This window comes from Pan troglodytes, chromosome 8, assembly GCF_028858775.2.
Source record: "Pan troglodytes isolate AG18354 chromosome 8, NHGRI_mPanTro3-v2.0_pri, whole genome shotgun sequence".
Taxonomy (NCBI): domain Eukaryota; kingdom Metazoa; phylum Chordata; class Mammalia; order Primates; family Hominidae; genus Pan; species Pan troglodytes.
Genome location: NC_072406.2, coordinates 146,247,345 through 146,270,848, shown reverse-complemented (window position 1 = coordinate 146,270,848; position 23,504 = coordinate 146,247,345). Strand labels below are relative to the sequence as shown.

The 23,504-nt window shown below is 54.7% G+C and overlaps 2 protein-coding genes and 1 pseudogene across 2 annotated transcripts; 1 reads left to right on the top strand and 2 right to left on the bottom strand.

Moving 5' to 3' along the window:
* The first annotated feature begins 417 nt into the window (after positions 1-417).
* On the top strand, positions 418-6,055 carry LOC134807055 (protein capicua homolog; annotated as a pseudogene).
* Positions 6,056-6,099: 44 nt separating this feature from the next.
* LOC134807089 (putative uncharacterized protein FLJ44672) lies at positions 6,100-7,332 on the bottom strand. Its single transcript, XM_063781229.1, has one exon. The coding sequence runs from the start codon at positions 7,085-7,087 to the stop codon at positions 6,236-6,238; it is 852 nt and encodes a 283-aa protein (XP_063637299.1). The 5' UTR covers positions 7,088-7,332; the 3' UTR covers positions 6,100-6,235.
* A 13,064-nt stretch (positions 7,333-20,396) lies between these two features.
* On the bottom strand, positions 20,397-21,571 carry LOC134807082 (putative uncharacterized protein FLJ44672). Its single transcript, XM_063781222.1, has one exon. The coding sequence runs from the start codon at positions 21,382-21,384 to the stop codon at positions 20,533-20,535; it is 852 nt and encodes a 283-aa protein (XP_063637292.1). The 5' UTR covers positions 21,385-21,571; the 3' UTR covers positions 20,397-20,532.
* Between the last annotated feature and the right edge of the window lie 1,933 nt (positions 21,572-23,504).

Genomic DNA, 23,504 nt, shown 5'->3' with positions numbered 1-23,504 from the left:
CCATAATGTCGAATCAGTGGGCGTGTTAAGCTTGTTTTCCTGAAACTGGATGGTCCCACCTGAGCGTGATGGGAGAAAGTGACAGATCAATAGGTATTAGATTCTCATAAGGACAGCGCAACCTAGATCCCTCACATACCCGGTTCACAACAGGGTGCGTTCTCCTGTGAGAATCTAATGCTGCTGCTCATCTGAGAAGGCGGAGCTCAGGCGGGAATGTGAGCAAAGGGGAGTGGCTGTAAATACAGACGAAGCTTCCCTCACTCCCTCACTGGACACCACTCACCTCCTGCTGTGTGGCTCCTTACGGCTCCATGGCTCAGGGGTTGGGGACCCCTGCTCAAGTGCATCCAAAGCGACCCTTCCCAAAACAGTCTTCACAGTGGTCAAGGGCAGAAACCACTTAGCTCCCAAGGCATGTGCCTCAGCTGGCATTTTGTCACAATCAGCAGTAAGTGGTAGCTTGAGTCACTGTGAGGTCACCTACTGGAAATCACCAGCATCCCATTTCCCACTGGCAAAGAGCTCAGCACTGCCCCCTGGGAAACCAAACCTATGCCCAAATCCCATCTGTGTGGGTTTACCTCCTGGGACCCTTCCTAACATATTAGTCAGAGTCCAATCAGGAAGCATAAACCACTCAAAAGTTTAAAGTGGTAAAATTTAATACAGAGAATTATTCATTATAACAGGTGAACAGCACAATGAGAGATTGGCTAGCACAAAGTAAAGAGAACTCTAGAGAATATGGGACTAGCCCAGGCCAGGCATGGTGGCTCATGCCTGAAATTCCAGCCATTTGAGAAGCTAATGCAGGAAGATTGCTTAAGGCCAGGAGCTAGAGACCGGTCTGGACAACACAGTGAGACCCTGTCTCTATCCAAAAAAAAAATGAAAAAAAGTTAGCTGGGAGTGGTGGTGCACACTTGTAGTCCCAGCTACTCGGAATGCTGAAGTTTGAGCCTGGGAGGTCAAGGCTGCAGCGAGGCATGATTATGCCGCTACAGTCCAGCCTGGTGACAGAGCAAGACCCTGTCTCAAAGAACAAAACAACAACAACAACCATTTACAGACAGAGAAGAGATAGAGCTAATAAGCTAAGGAAAGATGTTGAAATGTGACAAGTAAAGTAACATGAGGTCTTTTATCTATTTAAAATAATCAAACAAAAAATGACTTACTAAATTATAATACCCTGTGCTGGCAAAGGTGCAGTGAAATGGGCACTTTCTTATACTACGAGGGGTGTTGAAATTGTGTATAAGCCTTCCAGGGTAAAGCCTGTCAATTTTTTAAAATAGTGGAGACAGGGTCTCACCATACTGCCATACTGCCTCCTCCAACTCTTGGCCTCAAGCAATCCTCCTCTCTTGGCCTCCCAAAGTGCTAAGATTATAGCTGGGAGGCACTCAAAACCCTGTCAACTTACATCAAGGGTAATGAGAATGTCCATTCACCATGACTCACAGTAATCTTACTTCTGGGGAGACAATTCAATCTAAACAAAAGGTCATCTGGACACACACAGTAGAAATCTGGGAGTAACTGAAGACAGAGTTGGTAAGTGAAATAAGAAACAGTTCTAAGAAATTAAACTATGGTATCAATAGGCACCTGGTATAAAAGTTCAGTTGACGTTAGCGGCTACTTTTCTGTTGTTTTGAGACAGGGTCTCACTCTGTCACCCAGGCTGGAGTGCAGAGGCCTGATCATGACTCACTGCAGTCTCAGCCTCCCTGGGCTCAAGCGATCCTCCCACCTCAGCCTCCCAAGTAGCTGGGACTACAGGAACATGCCACCACACTAGGCTAATTCATGTATTTTTCTGTAGGGACGGTGACTCCCCCTGCGTTTCCAAGGCCTATCGCAAACTCTTGGCCTCAAGCCATCCTCCCGCCTCAGCCTCCCAAAGTGTTGCGATTACCAGTGTGAGCCACCACACCTGGCCAGCTGCTACTTTTAGCAATATTATTATTATTATTCCACTCAATTAAAAATGATTATTTTCAAGGCTATGCAACAGAATGTATCCTACAGCGTAATTGTAAAAACATATACAGTCGTCGTCCCTCAGTATACAGAATCAGTTCCAGCACCCCATCTCTGCATATACCAAAATCCATGCTTACTCACGTTTCGCTGTCACCCCTCTGGAATCCACGTATACGAAAATTCCAAATATTAGTTGGGCATAGTGTCAAGCACCTGTAGTCTCAGCCACGTGGGAGGGTGAGGTAGGAGGATCGCTTCAGCCTGGAAGGTTGAGGCTGCAGTCAGCTGCGATAGCACTACTACACTCCAGCCTTGGACAACAGAGGGAGACCCTGTCTCAGAAAAAAAACAAAATAAAACAGGTTAGAAATTGTAATCTAACCCTAACCCTAACGCCTTTACCCTAACCTTAACCCTAACCCTAACCCTTCCCTAACCCTAAACCTAACACAAAACCCTAACCCTAACCCCTAACTCCTAACCCCTACACTAACCCTAACCACTAACCCCTAACGCTAACACCAAACCCTAACCCTAACCCTAACCCAAACCACAACCCCAACCCGAACCCAAACCCTAACCAAAAACCCTAACCCTAACCCTAAACCCTAACCCCAAACCCTAACCCCTAACCCCTAACCCCTGACCCTAACCCTAACCCTAACCCGAACCCGAACCCAAACCCCAACCTCAACCAGAACCCAAACCCGAACCCTAACCCTAACCAATAACCCTAACCTTAACCCTAAACCCTAACCCCTAACCCGAACCCTAACCCTAACTTTAACCAATAACCCTAACCCTAACCCTAAACCCTAAGCCTAACCGGAACCCGAACCCGAACCCTAACCCTAAACCCTAACCCTAACCCTATCCCTAACCCTAACCCTAAACCCTAACCCTAACAACCCTAAAACCCTAACCCTTACCCTAACAACCCTAAAACCCTAACCCTAACCCTAACAACCCTAAAACCCTAACCCTAACCCTAACAACCCTAAAACCCTAACCCTAACAACCCTAAAACCCTAACCCTAACAACCCTAAAACCCTAACCCTAACCCTAGTGAGCCGAGACCACACATTGCACTCCAGCCTGGGTGACAGAGCATGACTCTGTCTCAAAAAAAAAAAAAAAAAGAAAAAGAAAAAGAAAAAAAGACAGAGAAAAGAAAGCCAACAAGACACCATTAGGCAAACCATTGTCAGGTTATGGGAGTTTGGGAAGGAAAGTAGAGAAAGGAGAAGAAAGCTTATTTAAAGAATGGCTGAAAACTGCCTAAATCATGGGAAAGATTTAGACATCTAAATCCATGAAGCTTAAAGATTCCTAAAGAGGTTCAAACCAAATAGATACTCACCAAGTCACAATATAATCAAATAGTCAAAAGTTAAAGAAACTTTGCAGGTCAGGACAGACTCGAGTAATACATTCAAAGTGCTGAAAGAAAAAAACTGCCAGCAACTAATACTATGTCTGACAAAGCTGTCCTTCAGAAAGAAAAAAGAAATAACGTGCTTCCTCGACAAACAAAGCTGAGGGCATTCAGGACCACTAGGTCTACCTTAAAAAAATGCTTAACGGAGTTTTTCAAGTAAACATGAATGAAGTTGGGAGCAGTGGCTCATGCCTGTAATCCCATTTTGGGAGGCTGAGGTGGGTGGATCACCTGAGGTCGGGAGGTCAAGACCAGCCTGGCCAACATGGCAAAACCCCACCTCCAGTAAAAATACAAAAAATTAGCCAGGTATGAAGGCCACTGAGATCGTGCCACTGCACTCCAGCCTGGGTGACAAGAGTCAAACTACATTTCAAAAACAAAAAAACAAAAAAAACAAAACTTGAGGCCTGGCCTTCTGCTCCTCTCCAACCCCCCCTTCTCTGGGCCCAAGCCACCTTGGCTGAGGAGGGGGCGAGGTGTGAGCGCCTGCCAGGAACCCCCCGCCCGGACCAAGTACTCGGCCCCCAGGCCTGCGTTCAGTGAGGCCTCCCGTGGCGTCAGCATGTTCGTGTGGAGGAATGTGGAAGGTCACTCTGTGGCCATGTTCCCCTGGTACTCCATCCCCTTCCTCACCCCTCCCTGCAGCCACACGAGGCCCAGCAACCTGCCAGTCACTCAGTGGCCTCCAACCAGAGAAAACAACCTGCCAAGTTGGCAGCTGTTGCTCATGAGCATCCACCAGGTGGGACAGGGAGTGTTGACCCTGGGCAGCCCCCTGGAGCCACCTGCCCTGAAAGCCCAGGGCCCGCAACCCCACACACTTTGGGGGTGGTGGAACCTGGTAAAAGCTCACCTCCCACCATGGAGGAGGAGCCCTGGGCCCCTCAGGGGAGTCCCTGCTGGACAGTGAGACAGAGAATGACCATGATGATGCTTTCCTCTCCATCATGTCTCCTGACACCCAGTTGCCTCTACCACTCAGATGATGTCAGGCCCAGTCCCTCAGTGCCCTGCGCAAGGAACAGGACTCATCTTCTGAGAAGGATGGACGCAGCCCCAACAAATGGGACAAGGACCACATCCGGTGGCCCATGAGTGGCGGTCATGATCTTCAGCAAGCGGCACCAGGCCCTGGCAGGGCGCACCAGGGTCACTCCAACCAGGATATCCGGACCGTCAGCCAGATGCTGAGCGAGCGGTGGTACACCCTGGGGCCCAATGAGACGCAGAAATACCACGACCTGGCCTTCCAGGTGAAGGTGGCCCACTTGCAACAAGGACCGAAAGAAGTCCAGCTCAGAGGCCAAGCCCACAAGCCAGGGGCTAGCAGGAGTGTAACAAGGGCTCGTGGGAGCGGAGCATATCAGAGACGGGCACTGCCGCTGCCCCTGGGGTGTCCTCTGAACTCCTGTCAGTTGCAGCCTAAACACTCCAGAGCTCGGATACCAAGGAGCAGCTTCTGTGGGGCAGAACGGCTGCACACAGTCAGGGAACCTGGCTCAGCCTGGCCCAAGCCTTCTCCCACAGGGGGGTACACAGCCTGGACGGCAGGGAAATAGACCGTCAGGCACTACAGGAACTGACACAGGTGGTGTCTGGCACTGCATCATACTCTGGCCCAAAGCCTTCTACTCAGTATGAAGCTCCAGGCCACTTTGCAGCCCCTGGTGAGGGAGGTGACCAGTGGGCAGCCCTGCTGCTGCCCACTTGAGATGCTCATTCCCAGCACATGGCCAGTGAGGACATAGCGAGTGACGAGGAGCACACGGTCATCCATGAGGAGGAGGGGGTGATGATGTCATTGCTGATGATGGCTTTAGCACCACTGACACTGATCTCAAGTTCAAGGAGTGGGTGACTGACTTGAGAGTGGGGACAACTCTGGGGAGGAGCCAGAGGGCAACAAGGGCTTTGGTGGGAAGGTACCTGCACCTGTCATTCCTTCCTCCTTTACTCCTGCCGCCCCTTGCTGGATCCTGAGCCCCCAGGGTCCCCCGATCCACCTGCAGCTTTTGGCAAAGTCTATGGTCCCACCCTGTCCTCCCCCTACACATACTCGGATGCTTCCTCCTCAACCTTGGCACCCACCTCCTTCTTACTGGGCCCAGGATCCTTCAAAGCCCAGGAGTATGGTCAAGGCAGCAGAGCGGGCCCCCTGTGGCCCCTACCCCTGGGGATGGGGACCCACGGACGCCTTCCAAGGCGACCTGTTTCCTCCCAATGGATCCTGCCACCTTCTGGGGCAAGAGACCTGAAAGTGTGGGCGACCTGGAGCTACCAGGCTCCTCAGTCATCAGGGTCCCTCCCAACACTAAGGCTTTCCTAGGCAGGAGCTGGGCTGAGCCACCCGGGGGGCAGAGGGGGGCTGGACTCAGGTGAGTATGGGGGTGGGGGCTCCTGCACTTCGACACAGGCAGCGGGAGGGTTTTCTCCCCATTCCCTCTGCACTCCCACCTTGAGCTATACTTTTTAAGAAAGTGATTCACCCTGCCTTTGCCCCCTTCCCCAGAACAGAACACGTTGATCATGGGCGATATTTTTCATTGTGCCAAAAAGTTGCCGTGACCGTCATTAAACCTGTTTAACACCAAATAATAAGTAAAATAAAATAAAAAATTCGGGCTTGGTGCAGAAACTCACCCCAAATAAATCACCTACCAAAATATTTACATAATGGTGGAAATATTCCAAAATTCAATATTTTGGGATTTATACACAAAAGATAAACAAATTAGAGGCCAAGAGGCTGCCGGAAGGGAAAAACGGGGCCTGGGAAGGCCGTTGTGAGGAATGAGCTGGGCCTAAAGAGGCCGCTGGCAGGCGGGAGCTGGGCCTGCCGAAGCGGCCGAGAGGCAGGAGCTTTGGACTCGGGAGGCCGCAATGAGGCAAGAGCTAGCTGGGCATGGAGAGTCCGCTGTGAGTCTGCTGTGAGTCCAGGCCCATGCAGGCCTTCGAGAGGCAGGAGGCCGGGCCTGCAAAGGCCCACTGGAGGTCAACTTCTGGGCCTGAAGAGGCCACCAAAAGTCAAAAGCGGGGCCTGGGAAGGCCGCCAAGAGCCATGAGCTGGTCTGGGCTGAAAGAGGCCACTGGGAGGCAGGAGGAGCTGGGCCTGGAGAGGCTGACTCGAGGAAGTTTTGCACCTGGAGAGGCCGCCGAGAGGACGGAGCTGGGCCCGGGAAGGCCGACTTGCTGCTCTTCCAGGCCCAATTCCAGGCCGACTTGACGACGACTTGGGCCTGCAGAGGCCGCCGGGAGGCCGGAGCTGGGCCTGGAGAGGCCGACTTCAGGACGATTTGGGCCTGCAGAGGCCGCCGGGAGGCCCAAGCTGGGCCTAGAGGAGCCCACCGACCTTGCCATCGGAGGGCAGGAGCTGAGCCTGGAGAGGCCACCGTGAGGCCTGAGCTGGGCCTGGGGAGCTTGGCTTCGGGAAGTGGTGGGCCTACCAGGGCCGCTGGGAGCTGGGCAGGAGCTGAGTCCAAAGACGGTGTTGGGAGGCCAGAGTCAGGCCTGGAGACACAGCCGGGAGGAAGAGCTGGGCCCGGGGAGGACGCCGGGAGGCTGCAAGTGGGTCTGGAGAGGCCGATTTGAGGAGGCCCGGCCTCCGCCTCCCACATGGCGGCCTCTGCAGGCACAGCTGTTTCTCCTGGCTGCATCTCCCGCCTCCCAGGAAACAAGCTCTTTTGGCTCAGCTCCCGCCTGCGTTTGTAGACCCCGAAGTTTCGGCAACCAAGCTCTTCAGACCCACATCCCGCCTCCCAGTACCTGAACAGTCCCAGCTCCGGCTGGAGAACAGAGTCTGTAGGCCCCGCCGTTCCCTCAGAGGGGTGTCTCCAGGCCCAGCTCTCGCCCCACCGCGACCTCCCAGGCCCAAGTCCCTGCCTGCCTCCCAGCAGCCCGCGTGCGACCCTGCTCCTCCCTCACGGTGGCCTGTTGAGGCAGGGGCTCACGCTGACCTCTCTCAGCGTGGGAGGGGCCGGTGTGAGGCAAGGGCTCACACTGACCTCTCTCAGCGTGGGAGGGGCCGGTGTGAGGCAAGGGGCTCACGCTGACCTCTCTCAGCGTGGGAGGGGCCGGTGTGAGGCAAGGGCTCACACTGACCTCTCTCAGCGTGGGAGGGGCCGGTGTGAGGCAAGGGGCTCACGCTGACCTCTCTCAGCGTGGGAGGGGCCGGTGTGAGGCAAGGGCTCACGCTGACCTCTCTCAGCGTGGGAGGGGCCGGTGTGAGGCAAGGGGCTCACGCTGACCTCTCTCAGCGTGGGAGGGGCCGGTGTGAGGCAAGGGCTCACGCTGACCTCTCTCAGCGTGGGAGGGGCCGGTGTGAGGCAAGGGGCTCACGCTGACCTCTCTCAGCGTGGGAGGGGCCGGTGTGAGGCAAGGGCTCACGCTGACCTCTCTCAGCGTGGGAGGGGCCGGTGTGAGGCAAGGGGCTCACGCTGACCTCTCTCAGCGTGGGAGGGGCCGGTGTGAGGCAAGGGCTCACGCTGACCTCTCTCAGCGTGGGAGGGGCCGGTGTGAGGCAAGGGGCTCACGCTGACCTCTCTCAGCGTGGGAGGGGCCGGTGTGAGGCAAGGGCTCACGCTGACCTCTCTCAGCGTGGGAGGGGCCGGTGTGAGGCAAGGGGCTCACGCTGACCTCTCTCAGCGTGGGAGGGGCCGGTGTGAGGCAAGGGCTCACGCTGACCTCTCTCAGCGTGGGAGGGGCCGGTGTGAGGCAAGGGGCTCGCGCTGACCTCTCTCAGCGTGGGAGGGGCCGGTGTGAGGCAAGGGCTCACGCTGACCTCTCTCAGCGTGGGAGGGGCCGGTGTGAGGCAAGGGGCTCACGCTGACCTCTGTCAGCGAGGGAGGGGCCGGTGTGAGGCAAGGGCTCACGCTGACCTCTCTCAGCGTGGGAGGGGCCGGTGTGAGGCAAGGGCTCACGCTGACCTCTCTCAGCGTGGGAGGGGCCGGTGTGAGGCATGGGGCTCACGCTGACCTCTCTCAGCGTGAGAGGGGCCGGTGTGAGGCAAGGGCTCACGCTGACCTCTCTCACCGTGGGAGGGGCCGGTGTGAGGCATGGGGCTCACGCTGACCTCTCTCAGCGTGGGAGGGGCCGGTGTGAGGCATGGGGCTCACTCTGACCTCTCTCAGCGTGGGAGGGGCCGGTGTGAGGCAAGGGCTCACGCTGACCTCTCTCAGCGTGGGAGGGGCCGGTGTGAGGCAAGGGCTCATGCTGACCTCTCTCACTGTGGGAGGGGCCGGTGTGAGGCATGGGGCCCAGGCTGACCTCTGTCAGCCAGGGAGGGGCCGGTGTGAGGCAAGGGCTCACGCTGACCTCTCTCAGCGTGGGAGGGGCCGGTGTGAGGCAAGGGCTCACGCTGACCTCTCTCAGCGTGGGAGGGGCCGGTGTGGGGCATGGGGCTCACTCTGACCTCTCTCAGCGTGAGAGGGGCCGGTGTGAGGCAAGGGCTCACGCTGACCTCTCTCAGCGTGGGAGGGGCCGGTGTGAGGCATGGGGCTCACGCTGACCTCTCTCAGTGTGGGAGGGGCCGGTGTGAGGCATGGGGCTCACTCTGACCTCTCTCAGCGTGGGAGGGGCCGGTGTGAGGCAAGGGCTCACGCTGACCTCTCTCAGCGTGGGAGGGGCCGGTGTGAGGCATGGGGCTCACTCTGACCTCTCTCAGCGTGGGAGGGGCCGGTGTGAGGCAAGGGCTCACGCTGACCTCTCTCAGCGTGGGAGGGGCCGGTGTGAGGCATGGGGCTCACTGTGACCTGTCTCAGCGTGGGAGGGGCCGGTGTGAGGCAAGGGCTCACGCTGACCTCTCTCAGCGTGGGAGGGGCCGGTGTGAGGCATGGGGCTCACTCTGACCTCTCTCAGCGTGGGAGGGGCCGGTGTGAGGCAAGGGCTCACGCTGACCTCTCTCAGCGTGGGAGGGGCCGGTGTGAGGCAAGGGCTCACGCTGACCTCTCTCAGCGAGGGAGGGGCCGGTGTGAGGCAAGGGCTCACGCTGACCTCTCTCAGCGTGGGAGGGGCCGGTGTGAGGCAAGGGGCTCACGCTGACCTCTCTCAGCGTGGGAGGGGCCGGTGTGAGGCAAGGGCTCACGCTGACCTCTCTCAGCCTGGGAGGGGCCGGTGTGAGGCATGGGGCTCACTCTGACTTCTCTCAGTGTGGGAGGGGCCGGTGTGAGGCAAGGGCTCACGCTGACCTCTCTCAGCGTGGGAGGGGAAGGTATGAGGCAAGGGCTCACGCTGACGTCTCTCAGCGTGGGAGGGGCCGGTGTGAGGCATGGGGCTCACTCTGACCTCTCTCAGCATGGGAGGGGCTGGTGTGAGGCAAGGGCTCACGACCTCTCTCAGCGTGGGAGGGGCCGGTGTGAGGCAAGGGGTTCACGCTGACCTCTCTCAGCGTGGGAGGGGCCGGTGTGAGGCAAGGGCTCACGCTGACCTCTCTCAGCATGGGAGGGGCCGGTGTGAGGCATGGGGCTCACTCTGACCTCTCTCAGCATGGGAGGGGCCGGTGTGAGGCAAGGGCTCACGCTGACCTCTCTCAGCGTGGGAGGGGCCGGTGTGAGGCAGGGGCTCATGCCTCTGGGCAGGGTACCAGAGGCATGGGCATCAACAGGCCACCGTGAGGGAGGAGCTGGGCCGCACGCGGGCTGCTGGGAGGCAGGCAGGGACTTGGCCCTGAGAGGCTGCCGTGGGGTCAAGAGCTGGGCCTGGAGAGGCCCCTGGGAGGCAAGAGCGGGACCTGCATAGGCTGTTCTCCAACCATTGCTGGGCCCGTACAGGCCACCGGGCGGCAGGAATTAGGCCCGAAGAACTTGGCTGGAGAAAGTTCGGGGCCCACAAAGGCGGTTGGGAGCTGGGCAGGAGTTGAGCCAAAAGAGCTTGCTTACTTGCTGGGAGGCACGGCCGGGAGATGCCAACTTCAGGACAACTTGGGCCTGCAGAGGTCGCCGGGAGGCCCAAGCTTGGCGTGGAGGAGCCCACCGACCGGAGACCATTTGGGGCCTGCAGGTGCCATCGGAGGGCAGGAGCTCATCCTGGAGAGGCCACCGTGAGGCCTGACCTGGGCCTGGGGAGCTTGGCTTGAGGAAGCTGTGGGCTGTGGATATTGGATATATCCCATATCCGATGGAGCTGTGCCTGTGGAGGCTGTTGTGAGGCAGCAGCCTCATCTGCGGAGACTGCCGTGACGTAGGGTATGGGCCTAAATAGGCCATTGTGAGTCATGAGCTTGGTCTGTAGAGGTTGACTGGAGAAAGTTCTGGGCCTGGAGAGGCTGCCGGGAGGTAGGAGCTGGGCCAAAAGATTTAAGCACATTTACATTTATTAGGGACTTTATTTCCATTATTACAATATATAATAATATATTTCATATATTAATATATTTAACATATTAATATATATAATAAATATATATATTTATTATATATCCCATATATAATAAAATAATTATAGAACTCACCATAATGTCGAATCAGTGGGCGTGTTAAGCTTGTTTTCCTGAAACTGGATGGTCCCACCTGAGCGTGATGGGAGAAAGTGACAGATCAATAGGTATTAGATTCTCATAAGGACAGCGCAACCTAGATCCCTCACATGCACGGTTCACAACAGGGTGCGTTCTCCTATGAGAATCTAATGCTGCTGCTCATCTGAGAAGGCGGAGCTCAGGCGGGAATGTGAGCAAAGGGGAGTGGCTGTAAATACAGACGAAGCTTCCCTCACTCCCTCACTCGACACCACTCACCTCCTGCTGTGTGGCTGCCTACGGCTCCATGGCTCAGGGGTTGGGGACCCCTGCTCAAGTGCATCCAAAGCGACCCTTCCCAAAACAGTCTTCACAGTGGTCAAGGGCAGCAACCACTTAGCTCCCAAGGCATGTGCCTCAGCTGGCATTTCATCACAATCAACAGTAAGAGGTAGCTTGAGTCACTGTGAGGTCACCTACTGGAAATCACCAGCATCCCATTTCCCACTGGCAAAGAGCTCAGCACTGCCCCCTGGGAAACCAAACCTATGCCCAAATCCCATCTGTGTGGGTTTACCTCCTGGGACCCTTCCTAACATATTAGTCAGAGTCCAATCAGGAAGCATAAACCACTCAAAAGTTTAAAGTGGTAAAATTTAATATGGAGAATTATTCATTATAACAGGTGAACAGCATAATGAGAGATTGGCTAGCACAAAGTAAAGAGAACTCTAGAGAATATGGGACTAGCCCAGGCCAGGCATGGTGGCTCATGCCTGAAATTCCAGCCATTTGAGAAGCTAATGCAGGAGGATTGCTTAAGGCCAGGAGCTAGAGACCGGTCTGGACAACACAGTGAGACCCTGTCTCTATCCAAAAGAAGAAAAAAGTTAGCTGGGAGTGGTGGTGCACACTTGTAGTCCCAGCTACTCGGAATGCTGAAGTTTGAGCCTGGGAGGTCAAGGCTGCAGTGAGGCATGATTATGCCACTACAGTCCAGCCTGGTGACAGAGCAAGACCCTGTCTCCAAGAACAAAACAACAACAACCATTTACAGACAGAAAAGAAATAGAGCTAATAAGCTGAGGAAAGACGTTGAAATGTGACAAGTAGAGTAACATGAGGTCTTTTGTCTATTTAAAATAATCAAACAAAAAATGACTTACTAAATTATAATACCCTGTGCTGGCAAAGGTGCAGTGAAATGGGCACTTTCTTATACTATGAGGGGTGTTTAAATTGTGTATAAGCCTTCCAGGGTAAAGCCTGTCAATTTTTTAAAATAATGGAGACAGGGTCTCACCATACTGCCATACTGCCTCCTCCAACTCTTGGCCTCAAGCAATCCTCCTCTCTTAGCCTCCCAAAGTGCTAAGATTATACCTGGGAGGCACCCAAAACCCTGTCAATTTACATCAAAGGTAATGAGAATGTCCATTCACCATGACTCACAGTAATCTTACTTCTGGGGAGACAATTCAATCCAAACAAAAGATCATCTGTACACACACAGTAGAAATCTGGGAGTAACTGAAGACAGAGTTGGTAAGTGAAATAAGAAACAGTTCTAAGAAATTAAACTATGGTATCGGTAGGCACCTGGTAAAAGGTCAGTTGATGTTAGCTGCTACTTTTTTGTTGTTTTGAGACAGGGTCTCACTCTGTCACCCAGGCTGGAGTGCAGAGGCCTGATCATGACTCACTGCAGTCTCAGCCTCCCTGGGCTCAAGTGATCCTCCCACCTCAGCCTCCCAAGTAGCTGGGACTACAGGAACATGCCACCACACTAGGCTAATTCATGTGTTTTTCTGTAGGGATGGTGACTCCCCCTTTGTTTCCAAGGCCTATCGCAAACTCTTGGCCTCAAGCCATCCTCCCGCCTCAGCCTCCCAAAGTGTTGCGATTACCAGTGTGAGCCACCACACCTGGCCAGCTGCTACTTTTAGCAATATTATTATTATTATTCCACTCAATTAAAAATGATTATTTTCAAGGCTATGCAACAGTATGTATCCTACAGCGTAATTGTAAAAACATATACAGTCGTCATCCCTCAGTATACAGAATCAGTTCCAGCACCCCATCTCTGCATATACCAAAATCCATGCTTACTCACGTTACGCTGTCACCCCTCTGGAATCCACGTATACGAAAATTCCAAATATTAGTTGGGCATAGTGGCAAGCACCTGTAGTCTCAGCCACGTGGGAGGTTGAGGTGGGAGGATCGCTTCAGCCTGGAAGGTTGAGGCTGCAGTCAGCTGCGATAGCGCTACTACACTCCAGCCTTGGACAACAGAGGGAGACCCTGTCTCGGAAAATAAATAAATAAATAAAACAGGTTAGAAACTGTAATGAGGTCTGCTGGGCAAAATTCCATATAAGCAAAGTATAAATTAATAAAGCAAATCGTGATAAATTAGTACGATTGACTTTCTGGAGTTTCTGACAATAAAAGTAAGGAAAATGCAGAACACAAAGACAGAGAGTAAAAAGAGAAATTAGGAAAGCATTCTACATGTTGAATAGGAAGACACTGGCCATGTTCGTGCAGCGGCAGTATGTCGTGACATGACATACCTTGGAGAGAAGTTAACAGATGAGGAAGTTGATAAAAATCATCAGAGAAGCAAAACACTGGTAGCGACACTCAAGTAAACTACGAAATTTCCGTAACTTATGTCAGCAAAGTGGGAATACTGTACAGTGTGTGTTGAAGTTCCTATACAACATTGTTTACCTGCCCTTTGTTTGTTTGTAAGGAATGTATATACTAAAAGTTCTTCTTGCTGCCAAAAGAATATGTGTGAATAAGTCACTTTAACTTATTCTTCTGTTTTTCTTTTATCTTCCTGCCATCATCCCACAGCCTTACTTTAGAAATTTTTTTTTTAGAAAATTGAACAAGTGCTCCTTGTGGTGGCAAATACCTCGAGGATGGGAGGCAGGGGTGGAAGGGTCACTTGAGGCCATTAGTTTGAAACCAGCCTGGCCAACAAAGTGAGACCCCATGTCTACAAAACAATTTAAAAATTACCCAAGTATCGTCATGTATACCTACAGTCCCAGCTACCTCAACTTACGGAGAAAGTTCAGGGCCTGGAGAGAAGGCTGGGAGGCAGGAGCTGGGTCTAAAGAGGCCATTGTAACGATGGAGCTGTGCCTGTGGAGGCTGTTGTGAGGCAGTAGCCTCATCTGCGGAGACTGCCGTGACGTAGGGTATGGGCCTAAATAGGCCATTGTGAGTCAGGAGCTTGGTCTGTAGAGACTGACTGGAGAAAGTTCTGGGCCTGGAGAGGCTGCCGGGAGGTAGGAGCTGGGCCAAAAGATGTAAGCACATTTACATTTATTAGGCACTTTATTTCCATTATTACACTGTAATATATAATAAAATAATTATAGAACTCACCATAATGTCGAATCAGTGGGCGTGTTAAGCTTGTTTTCCTGAAACTGGATGGTCCCACCTGAGCGTGATGGGAGAAAGTGACAGATCAATAGGTATTAGATTCTCATAAGGACAGCGCAACCTAGATCCCTCACATACCCGGTTCACAACAGGGTGCGTTCTCCTGTGAGAATCTAATGCTGCTGCTCATCTGAGAAGGCGGAGCTCAGGCGGGAATGTGAGCAAAGGGGAGTGGCTGTAAATACAGACGAAGCTTCCCTCACTCCCTCACTGGACACCACTCACCTCCTGCTGTGTGGCTCCTTACGGCTCCATGGCTCAGGGGTTGGGGACCCCTGCTCAAGTGCATCCAAAGCGACCCTTCCCAAAACAGTCTTCACAGTGGTCAAGGGCAGAAACCACTTAGCTCCCAAGGCATGTGCCTCAGCTGGCATTTTGTCACAATCAGCAGTAAGTGGTAGCTTGAGTCACTGTGAGGTCACCTACTGGAAATCACCAGCATCCCATTTCCCACTGGCAAAGAGCTCAGCACTGCCCCCTGGGAAACCAAACCTATGCCCAAATCCCATCTGTGTGGGTTTACCTCCTGGGACCCTTCCTAACATATTAGTCAGAGTCCAATCAGGAAGCATAAACCACTCAAAAGTTTAAAGTGGTAAAATTTAATACAGAGAATTATTCATTATAACAGGTGAACAGCACAATGAGAGATTGGCTAGCACAAAGTAAAGAGAACTCTAGAGAATATGGGACTAGCCCAGGCCAGGCATGGTGGCTCATGCCTGAAATTCCAGCCATTTGAGAAGCTAATGCAGGAAGATTGCTTAAGGCCAGGAGCTAGAGACCGGTCTGGACAACACAGTGAGACCCTGTCTCTATCCAAAAAAAAAATGAAAAAAAGTTAGCTGGGAGTGGTGGTGCACACTTGTAGTCCCAGCTACTCGGAATGCTGAAGTTTGAGCCTGGGAGGTCAAGGCTGCAGCGAGGCATGATTATGCCGCTACAGTCCAGCCTGGTGACAGAGCAAGACCCTGTCTCAAAGAACAAAACAACAACAACAACCATTTACAGACAGAGAAGAGATAGAGCTAATAAGCTAAGGAAAGATGTTGAAATGTGACAAGTAAAGTAACATGAGGTCTTTTATCTATTTAAAATAATCAAACAAAAAATGACTTACTAAATTATAATACCCTGTGCTGGCAAAGGTGCAGTGAAATGGGCACTTTCTTATACTACGAGGGGTGTTGAAATTGTGTATAAGCCTTCCAGGGTAAAGCCTGTCAATTTTTTAAAATAGTGGAGACAGGGTCTCACCATACTGCCATACTGCCTCCTCCAACTCTTGGCCTCAAGCAATCCTCCTCTCTTGGCCTCCCAAAGTGCTAAGATTATAGCTGGGAGGCACTCAAAACCCTGTCAACTTACATCAAGGGTAATGAGAATGTCCATTCACCATGACTCACAGTAATCTTACTTCTGGGGAGACAATTCAATCTAAACAAAAGGTCATCTGGACACACACAGTAGAAATCTGGGAGTAACTGAAGACAGAGTTGGTAAGTGAAATAAGAAACAGTTCTAAGAAATTAAACTATGGTATCAATAGGCACCTGGTATAAAAGTTCAGTTGACGTTAGCGGCTACTTTTCTGTTGTTTTGAGACAGGGTCTCACTCTGTCACCCAGGCTGGAGTGCAGAGGCCTGATCATGACTCACTGCAGTCTCAGCCTCCCTGGGCTCAAGCGATCCTCCCACCTCAGCCTCCCAAGTAGCTGGGACTACAGGAACATGCCACCACACTAGGCTAATTCATGTATTTTTCTGTAGGGACGGTGACACCCCCTGCGTTTCCAAGGCCTATCGCAAACTCTTGGCCTCAAGCCATCCTCCCGCCTCAGCCTCCCAAAGTGTTGCGATTACCAGTGTGAGCCACCACACCTGGCCAGCTGCTACTTTTAGCAATATTATTATTATTATTCCACTCAATTAAAAATGATTATTTTCAAGGCTATGCAACAGAATGTATCCTACAGCGTAATTGTAAAAACATATACAGTCGTCGTCCCTCAGTATACAGAATCAGTTCCAGCACCCCATCTCTGCATATACCAAAATCCATGCTTACTCACGTTTCGCTGTCACCCCTCTGGAATCCACGTATACGAAAATTCCAAATATTAGTTGGGCATAGTGTCAAGCACCTGTAGTCTCAGCCACGTGGGAGGGTGAGGTAGGAGGATCGCTTCAGCCTGGAAGGTTGAGGCTGCAGTCAGCTGCGATAGCACTACTACACTCCAGCCTTGGACAACAGAGGGAGACCCTGTCTCAGAAAAAAAACAAAATAAAACAGGTTAGAAATTGTAATCTAACCCTAACCCTAACGCCTTTACCCTAACCTTAACCCTAACCCTAACCCTTCCCTAACCCTAAACCTAACACAAAACCCTAACCCTAACCCCTAACTCCTAACCCCTACACTAACCCTAACCACTAACCCCTAACGCTAACACCAAACCCTAACCCTAACCCTAACCCTAACCCAAACCACAACCCCAACCCGAACCCAAACCCTAACCAAAAACCCTAACCCTAACCCTAAACCCTAACCCCAAACCCTAACCCCTAACCCCTAACCCCTGACCCTAACCCTAACCCTAACCCGAACCCGAACCCAAACCCCAACCTCAACCAGAACCCAAACCCGAACCCTAACCCTAACCAATAACCCTAACCTTAACCCTAAACCCTAACCCCTAACCCGAACCCTAACCCTAACTTTAACCAATAACCCTAACCCTAACCCTAAACCCTAAGCCTAACCGGAACCCGAACCCGAACCCTAACCCTAAACCCTAACCCTAACCCTATCCCTAACCCTAACCCTAAACCCTAACCCTAACAACCCTAAAACCCTAACCCTTACCCTAACAACCCTAAAACCCTAACCCTAACCCTAACAACCCTAAAACCCTAACCCTAACCCTAACAACCCTAAAACCCTAACCCTAACAACCCTAAAACCCTAACCCTAACAACCCTAAAACCCTAACCCTAACCCTAGTGAGCCGAGACCACACATTGCACTCCAGCCTGGGTGACAGAGCATGACTCTGTCTCAAAAAAAAAAAAAAAAAGAAAAAGAAAAAGAAAAAAAGACAGAGAAAAGAAAGCCAACAAGACACCATTAGGCAAACCATTGTCAGGTTATGGGAGTTTGGGAAGGAAAGTAGAGAAAGGAGAAGAAAGCTTATTTAAAGAATGGCTGAAAACTGCCTAAATCATGGGAAAGATTTAGACATCTAAATCCATGAAGCTTAAAGATTCCTAAAGAGGTTCAAACCAAATAGATACTCACCAAGTCACAATATAATCAAATAGTCAAAAGTTAAAGAAACTTTGCAGGTCAGGACAGACTCGAGTAATACATTCAAAGTGCTGAAAGAAAAAAACTGCCAGCAACTAATACTATGTCTGACAAAGCTGTCCTTCAGAAAGAAAAAAGAAATAACGTGCTTCCTCGACAAACAAAGCTGAGGGCATTCAGGACCACTAGGTCTACCTTAAAAAAATGCTTAACGGAGTTTTTCAAGTAAACATGAATGAAGTTGGGAGCAGTGGCTCATGCCTGTAATCCCATTTTGGGAGGCTGAGGTGGGTGGATCACCTGAGGTCGGGAGGTCAAGACCAGCCTGGCCAACATGGCAAAACCCCACCTCCAGTAAAAATACAAAAAATTAGCCAGGTATGAAGGCCACTGAGATCGTGCCACTGCACTCCAGCCTGGGTGACAAGAGTCAAACTACATTTCAAAAACAAAAAAACAAAAAAAACAAAACTTGAGGCCTGGCCTTCTGCTCCTCTCCAACCCCCCCTTCTCTGGGCCCAAGCCACCTTGGCTGAGGAGGGGGCGAGGTGTGAGCGCCTGCCAGGAACCCCCCGCCCGGACCAAGTACTCGGCCCCCAGGCCTGCGTTCAGTGAGGCCTCCCGTGGCGTCAGCATGTTCGTGTGGAGGAATGTGGAAGGTCACTCTGTGGCCATGTTCCCCTGGTACTCCATCCCCTTCCTCACCCCTCCCTGCAGCCACACGAGGCCCAGCAACCTGCCAGTCACTCAGTGGCCTCCAACCAGAGAAAACAACCTGCCAAGTTGGCAGCTGTTGCTCATGAGCATCCACCAGGTGGGACAGGGAGTGTTGACCCTGGGCAGCCCCCTGGAGCCACCTGCCCTGAAAGCCCAGGGCCCGCAACCCCACACACTTTGGGGGTGGTGGAACCTGGTAAAAGCTCACCTCCCACCATGGAGGAGGAGCCCTGGGCCCCTCAGGGGAGTCCCTGCTGGACAGTGAGACAGAGAATGACCATGATGATGCTTTCCTCTCCATCATGTCTCCTGACACCCAGTTGCCTCTACCACTCAGATGATGTCAGGCCCAGTCCCTCAGTGCCCTGCGCAAGGAACAGGACTCATCTTCTGAGAAGGATGGACGCAGCCCCAACAAATGGGACAAGGACCACATCCGGTGGCCCATGAGTGGCGGTCATGATCTTCAGCAAGCGGCACCAGGCCCTGGCAGGGCGCACCAGGGTCACTCCAACCAGGATATCCGGACCGTCAGCCAGATGCTGAGCGAGCGGTGGTACACCCTGGGGCCCAATGAGACGCAGAAATACCACGACCTGGCCTTCCAGGTGAAGGTGGCCCACTTGCAACAAGGACCGAAAGAAGTCCAGCTCAGAGGCCAAGCCCACAAGCCAGGGGCTAGCAGGAGTGTAACAAGGGCTCGTGGGAGCGGAGCATATCAGAGACGGGCACTGCCACTGCCCCTGGGGTGTCCTCTGAACTCCTGTCAGTTGCAGCCTAAACACTCCAGAGCTCGGATACCAAGGAGCAGCTTCTGTGGGGCAGAACGGCTGCACACAGTCAGGGAACCTGGCTCAGCCTGGCCCAAGCCTTCTCCCACAGGGGGGTACACAGCCTGGACGGCAGGGAAATAGACCGTCAGGCACTACAGGAACTGACACAGGTGGTGTCTGGCACTGCATCATACTCTGGCCCAAAGCCTTCTACTCAGTATGAAGCTCCAGGCCACTTTGCAGCCCCTGGTGAGGGAGGTGACCAGTGGGCAGCCCTGCTGCTGCCCACTTGAGATGCTCATTCCCAGCACATGGCCAGTGAGGACATAGCGAGTGACGAGGAGCACACGGTCATCCATGAGGAGGAGGGGGTGATGATGTCATTGCTGATGATGGCTTTAGCACCACTGACACTGATCTCAAGTTCAAGGAGTGGGTGACTGACTTGAGAGTGGGGACAACTCTGGGGAGGAGCCAGAGGGCAACAAGGGCTTTGGTGGGAAGGTACCTGCACCTGTCATTCCTTCCTCCTTTACTCCTGCCGCCCCTTGCTGGATCCTGAGCCCCCAGGGTCCCCCGATCCACCTGCAGCTTTTGGCAAAGTCTATGGTCCCACCCTGTCCTCCCCCTACACATACTCGGATGCTTCCTCCTCAACCTTGGCACCCACCTCCTTCTTACTGGGCCCAGGATCCTTCAAAGCCCAGGAGTATGGTCAAGGCAGCAGAGCGGGCCCCCTGTGGCCCCTACCCCTGGGGATGGGGACCCACGGACGCCTTCCAAGGCGACCTGTTTCCTCCCAATGGATCCTGCCACCTTCTGGGGCAAGAGACCTGAAAGTGTGGGCGACCTGGAGCTACCAGGCTCCTCAGTCATCAGGGTCCCTCCCAACACTAAGGCTTTCCTAGGCAGGAGCTGGGCTGAGCCACCCGGGGGGCAGAGGGGGGCTGGACTCAGGTGAGTATGGGGGTGGGGGCTCCTGCACTTCGACACAGGCAGCGGGAGGGTTTTCTCCCCATTCCCTCTGCACTCCCACCTTGAGCTATACTTTTTAAGAAAGTGATTCACCCTGCCTTTGCCCCCTTCCCCAGAACAGAACACGTTGATCATGGGCGATATTTTTCATTGTGCCAAAAAGTTGCCGTGACCGTCATTAAACCTGTTTAACACCAAATAATAAGTAAAATAAAATAAAAAATTCGGGCTTGGTGCAGAAACTCACCCCAAATAAATCACCTACCAAAATATTTACATAATGGTGGAAATATTCCAAAATTCAATATTTTGGGATTTATACACAAAAGATAAACAAATTAGAGGCCAAGAGGCTGCCGGAAGGGAAAAACGGGGCCTGGGAAGGCCGTTGTGAGGAATGAGCTGGGCCTAAAGAGGCCGCTGGCAGGCGGGAGCTGGGCCTGCCGAAGCGGCCGAGAGGCAGGAGCTTTGGACTCGGGAGGCCGCAATGAGGCAAGAGCTAGCTGGGCATGGAGAGTCCGCTGTGAGTCTGCTGTGAGTCCAGGCCCATGCAGGCCTTCGAGAGGCAGGAGGCCGGGCCTGCAAAGGCCCACTGGAGGTCAACTTCTGGGCCTGAAGAGGCCACCAAAAGTCAAAAGCGGGGCCTGGGAAGGCCGCCAAGAGCCATGAGCTGGTCTGGGCTGAAAGAGGCCACTGGGAGGCAGGAGGAGCTGGGCCTGGAGAGGCTGACTCGAGGAAGTTTTGCACCTGGAGAGGCCGCCGAGAGGACGGAGCTGGGCCCGGGAAGGCCGACTTGCTGCTCTTCCAGGCCCAATTCCAGGCCGACTTGACGACGACTTGGGCCTGCAGAGGCCGCCGGGAGGCCGGAGCTGGGCCTGGAGAGGCCGACTTCAGGACGATTTGGGCCTGCAGAGGCCGCCGGGAGGCCCAAGCTGGGCCTAGAGGAGCCCACCGACCTTGCCATCGGAGGGCAGGAGCTGAGCCTGGAGAGGCCACCGTGAGGCCTGAGCTGGGCCTGGGGAGCTTGGCTTCGGGAAGTGGTGGGCCTACCAGGGCCGCTGGGAGCTGGGCAGGAGCTGAGTCCAAAGACGGTGTTGGGAGGCCAGAGTCAGGCCTGGAGACACAGCCGGGAGGAAGAGCTGGGCCCGGGGAGGACGCCGGGAGGCTGCAAGTGGGTCTGGAGAGGCCGATTTGAGGAGGCCCGGCCTCCGCCTCCCACATGGCGGCCTCTGCAGGCACAGCTGTTTCTCCTGGCTGCATCTCCCGCCTCCCAGGAAACAAGCTCTTTTGGCTCAGCTCCCGCCTGCGTTTGTAGACCCCGAAGTTTCGGCAACCAAGCTCTTCAGACCCACATCCCGCCTCCCAGTACCTGAACAGTCCCAGCTCCGGCTGGAGAACAGAGTCTGTAGGCCCCGCCGTTCCCTCAGAGGGGTGTCTCCAGGCCCAGCTCTCGCCCCACCGCGACCTCCCAGGCCCAAGTCCCTGCCTGCCTCCCAGCAGCCCGCGTGCGACCCTGCTCCTCCCTCACGGTGGCCTGTTGAGGCAGGGGCTCACGCTGACCTCTCTCAGCGTGGGAGGGGCCGGTGTGAGGCAAGGGCTCACACTGACCTCTCTCAGCGTGGGAGGGGCCGGTGTGAGGCAAGGGGCTCACGCTGACCTCTCTCAGCGTGGGAGGGGCCGGTGTGAGGCAAGGGCTCACACTGACCTCTCTCAGCGTGGGAGGGGCCGGTGTGAGGCAAGGGGCTCACGCTGACCTCTCTCAGCGTGGGAGGGGCCGGTGTGAGGCAAGGGCTCACACTGACCTCTCTCAGCGTGGGAGGGGCCGGTGTGAGGCAAGGGGCTCACGCTGACCTCTCTCAGCGTGGGAGGGGCCGGTGTGAGGCAAGGGCTCACGCTGACCTCTCTCAGCGTGGGAGGGGCCGGTGTGAGGCAAGGGGCTCACGCTGACCTCTCTCAGCGTGGGAGGGGCCGGTGTGAGGCAAGGGCTCACGCTGACCTCTCTCAGCGTGGGAGGGGCCGGTGTGAGGCAAGGGGCTCGCGCTGACCTCTCTCAGCGTGGGAGGGGCCGGTGTGAGGCAAGGGCTCACGCTGACCTCTCTCAGCGTGGGAGGGGCCGGTGTGAGGCAAGGGGCTCACGCTGACCTCTGTCAGCGAGGGAGGGGCCGGTGTGAGGCAAGGGCTCACGCTGACCTCTCTCAGCGTGGGAGGGGCCGGTGTGAGGCAAGGGCTCACGCTGACCTCTCTCAGCGTGGGAGGGGCCGGTGTGAGGCAAGGGCTCACGCTGACCTCTCTCAGCGTGGGAGGGGCCGGTGTGAGGCAAGGGGCTCACGCTGACCTCTGTCAGCGAGGGAGGGGCCGGTGTGAGGCAAGGGCTCACGCTGACCTCTCTCAGCGTGGGAGGGGCCGGTGTGAGGCAAGGGGCTCACGCTGACCTCTCTCAGCGTGGGAGGGGCCGGTGTGAGGCAAGGGCTCACGCTGACCTCTCTCAGCGTGGGAGGGGCCGGTGTGAGGCAAGGGGCTCACGCTGACCTCTCTCAGCGTGGGAGGGGCCGGTGTGAGGCAAGGGGCTCACGCTGACCTCTCTCAGCGTGGGAGGGGCCGGTGTGAGGCAAGGGCTCACGCTGACCTCTCTCAGCGTGGGAGGGGCCGGTGTGAGGCAAGGGGCTCACGCTGACCTCTCTCAGCGTGGGAGGGGCCGGTGTGAGGCAAGGGCTCACGCTGACCTCTCTCAGCGTGGGAGGGGCCGGTGTGAGGCAAGGGGCTCGCGCTGACCTCTCTCAGCGTGGGAGGGGCCGGTGTGAGGCAAGGGCTCACGCTGACCTCTCTCAGCGTGGGAGGGGCCGGTGTGAGGCAAGGGGCTCACGCTGACCTCTGTCAGCGAGGGAGGGGCCGGTGTGAGGCAAGGGCTCACGCTGACCTCTCTCAGCGTGGGAGGGGCCGGTGTGAGGCAAGGGCTCACGCTGACCTCTCTCAGCGTGGGAGGGGCCGGTGTGAGGCATGGGGCTCACGCTGACCTCTCTCAGCGTGAGAGGGGCCGGTGTGAGGCAAGGGCTCACGCTGACCTCTCTCACCGTGGGAGGGGCCGGTGTGAGGCATGGGGCTCACGCTGACCTCTCTCAGCGTGGGAGGGGCCGGTGTGAGGCATGGGGCTCACTCTGACCTCTCTCAGCGTGGGAGGGGCCGGTGTGAGGCAAGGGCTCACGCTGACCTCTCTCAGCGTGGGAGGGGCCGGTGTGAGGCAAGGGCTCATGCTGACCTCTCTCACTGTGGGAGGGGCCGGTGTGAGGCATGGGGCCCAGGCTGACCTCTGTCAGCCAGGGAGGGGCCGGTGTGAGGCAAGGGCTCACGCTGACCTCTCTCAGCGTGGGAGGGGCCGGTGT

Excerpts from the sequence above, each read along its gene's own strand:
- LOC134807089 (XM_063781229.1), bottom strand. The coding sequence starts at position 7,087 with ATGCAGCCAGGAGAAACAGCTGTGCCTGCAGAGGCCGCCATGTGGGAG.
- LOC134807082 (XM_063781222.1), bottom strand. The coding sequence starts at position 21,384 with ATGCAGCCAGGAGAAACAGCTGTGCCTGCAGAGGCCGCCATGTGGGAG.